This window comes from Odontomachus brunneus, unplaced genomic scaffold (assembly GCF_010583005.1).
Source record: "Odontomachus brunneus isolate Ranch 3 - 2012 unplaced genomic scaffold, Obru_v1 Obru_scaffold_185, whole genome shotgun sequence".
NCBI classification, from domain to species: domain Eukaryota; kingdom Metazoa; phylum Arthropoda; class Insecta; order Hymenoptera; family Formicidae; genus Odontomachus; species Odontomachus brunneus.
The window spans coordinates 426,167-426,849 of NW_022639635.1; the positions used below are offsets into that span (position 1 = coordinate 426,167).

The window sequence follows — 683 nt, forward strand, 5'->3', positions numbered from 1 at the left end:
TACTTTTAAAACATGTAAATATTTTTTAAATATACTTTCTACATACTTTTTAAAACATATATTTTAAAAGAATCTATTCTCTTCTTTTAAGGGGGTCATCCCGTGTGACGGCTTCAAAAAATCGATTTTTTTTTGCATAAATCTAATCTAGAGCATGCATAAAATATACTGGCAAAGTAATTTTCCAAAATTCAAAGTCATTGAAAAGTTACAGCAGTGAGAAGGTAAGGTGTTTTAAGCACGCAGCTGAGCGCTCGGCAGGATTTTACAAGCTGAGCCTTATGGTAATGACTCTCTTGTTATTAAAAAAGAGTGTGTTGGGCATGTTGAGAAACGGATGGGAACACGACTCCGAAATGCTAAAAAGAATAATAAAGGTATTGGTGGCAAAGGTCAGGGCAAGCTAACGGACAAGCTAATTATTGAAATGACAAAATTTTATGGCTTAGCCATTCGTCGCCATCCCGATTCATTAGAAGAAATGAAGAAAGAAGTTTGGGCCACATTCTACCACAAATGCTCTACCGATGAAAATCCTCAGCACCAGAACTGTCCAGCAGGCGAAGGTAGCTGGTGTAAATGGCGGCAGGCTGAAGCTAAGAGCACGCTCGACCAATTCCACCACGAGAAGGCCCCATTATCCAAGGAAGTACAAGCAGTAGTTAAACCTATCTATGAAGATT

At 38.5% G+C, this 683-nt stretch overlaps 1 protein-coding gene across 1 annotated transcript in view; it reads left to right on the plus strand.

Moving 5' to 3' along the window:
• Positions 1-209: 209 nt before the first annotated feature.
• LOC116851662 overlaps positions 210-683 on the plus strand; it is a 933-nt gene continuing 459 nt past the window's right edge. Inside the window, exon 1 of the mRNA XM_032831314.1 lies at positions 210-668. Coding sequence (XP_032687205.1) covers positions 338-668 — 331 coding nt within the window. The 5' untranslated portion in view covers positions 210-337. The remainder of the gene's footprint in view (positions 669-683) is intronic.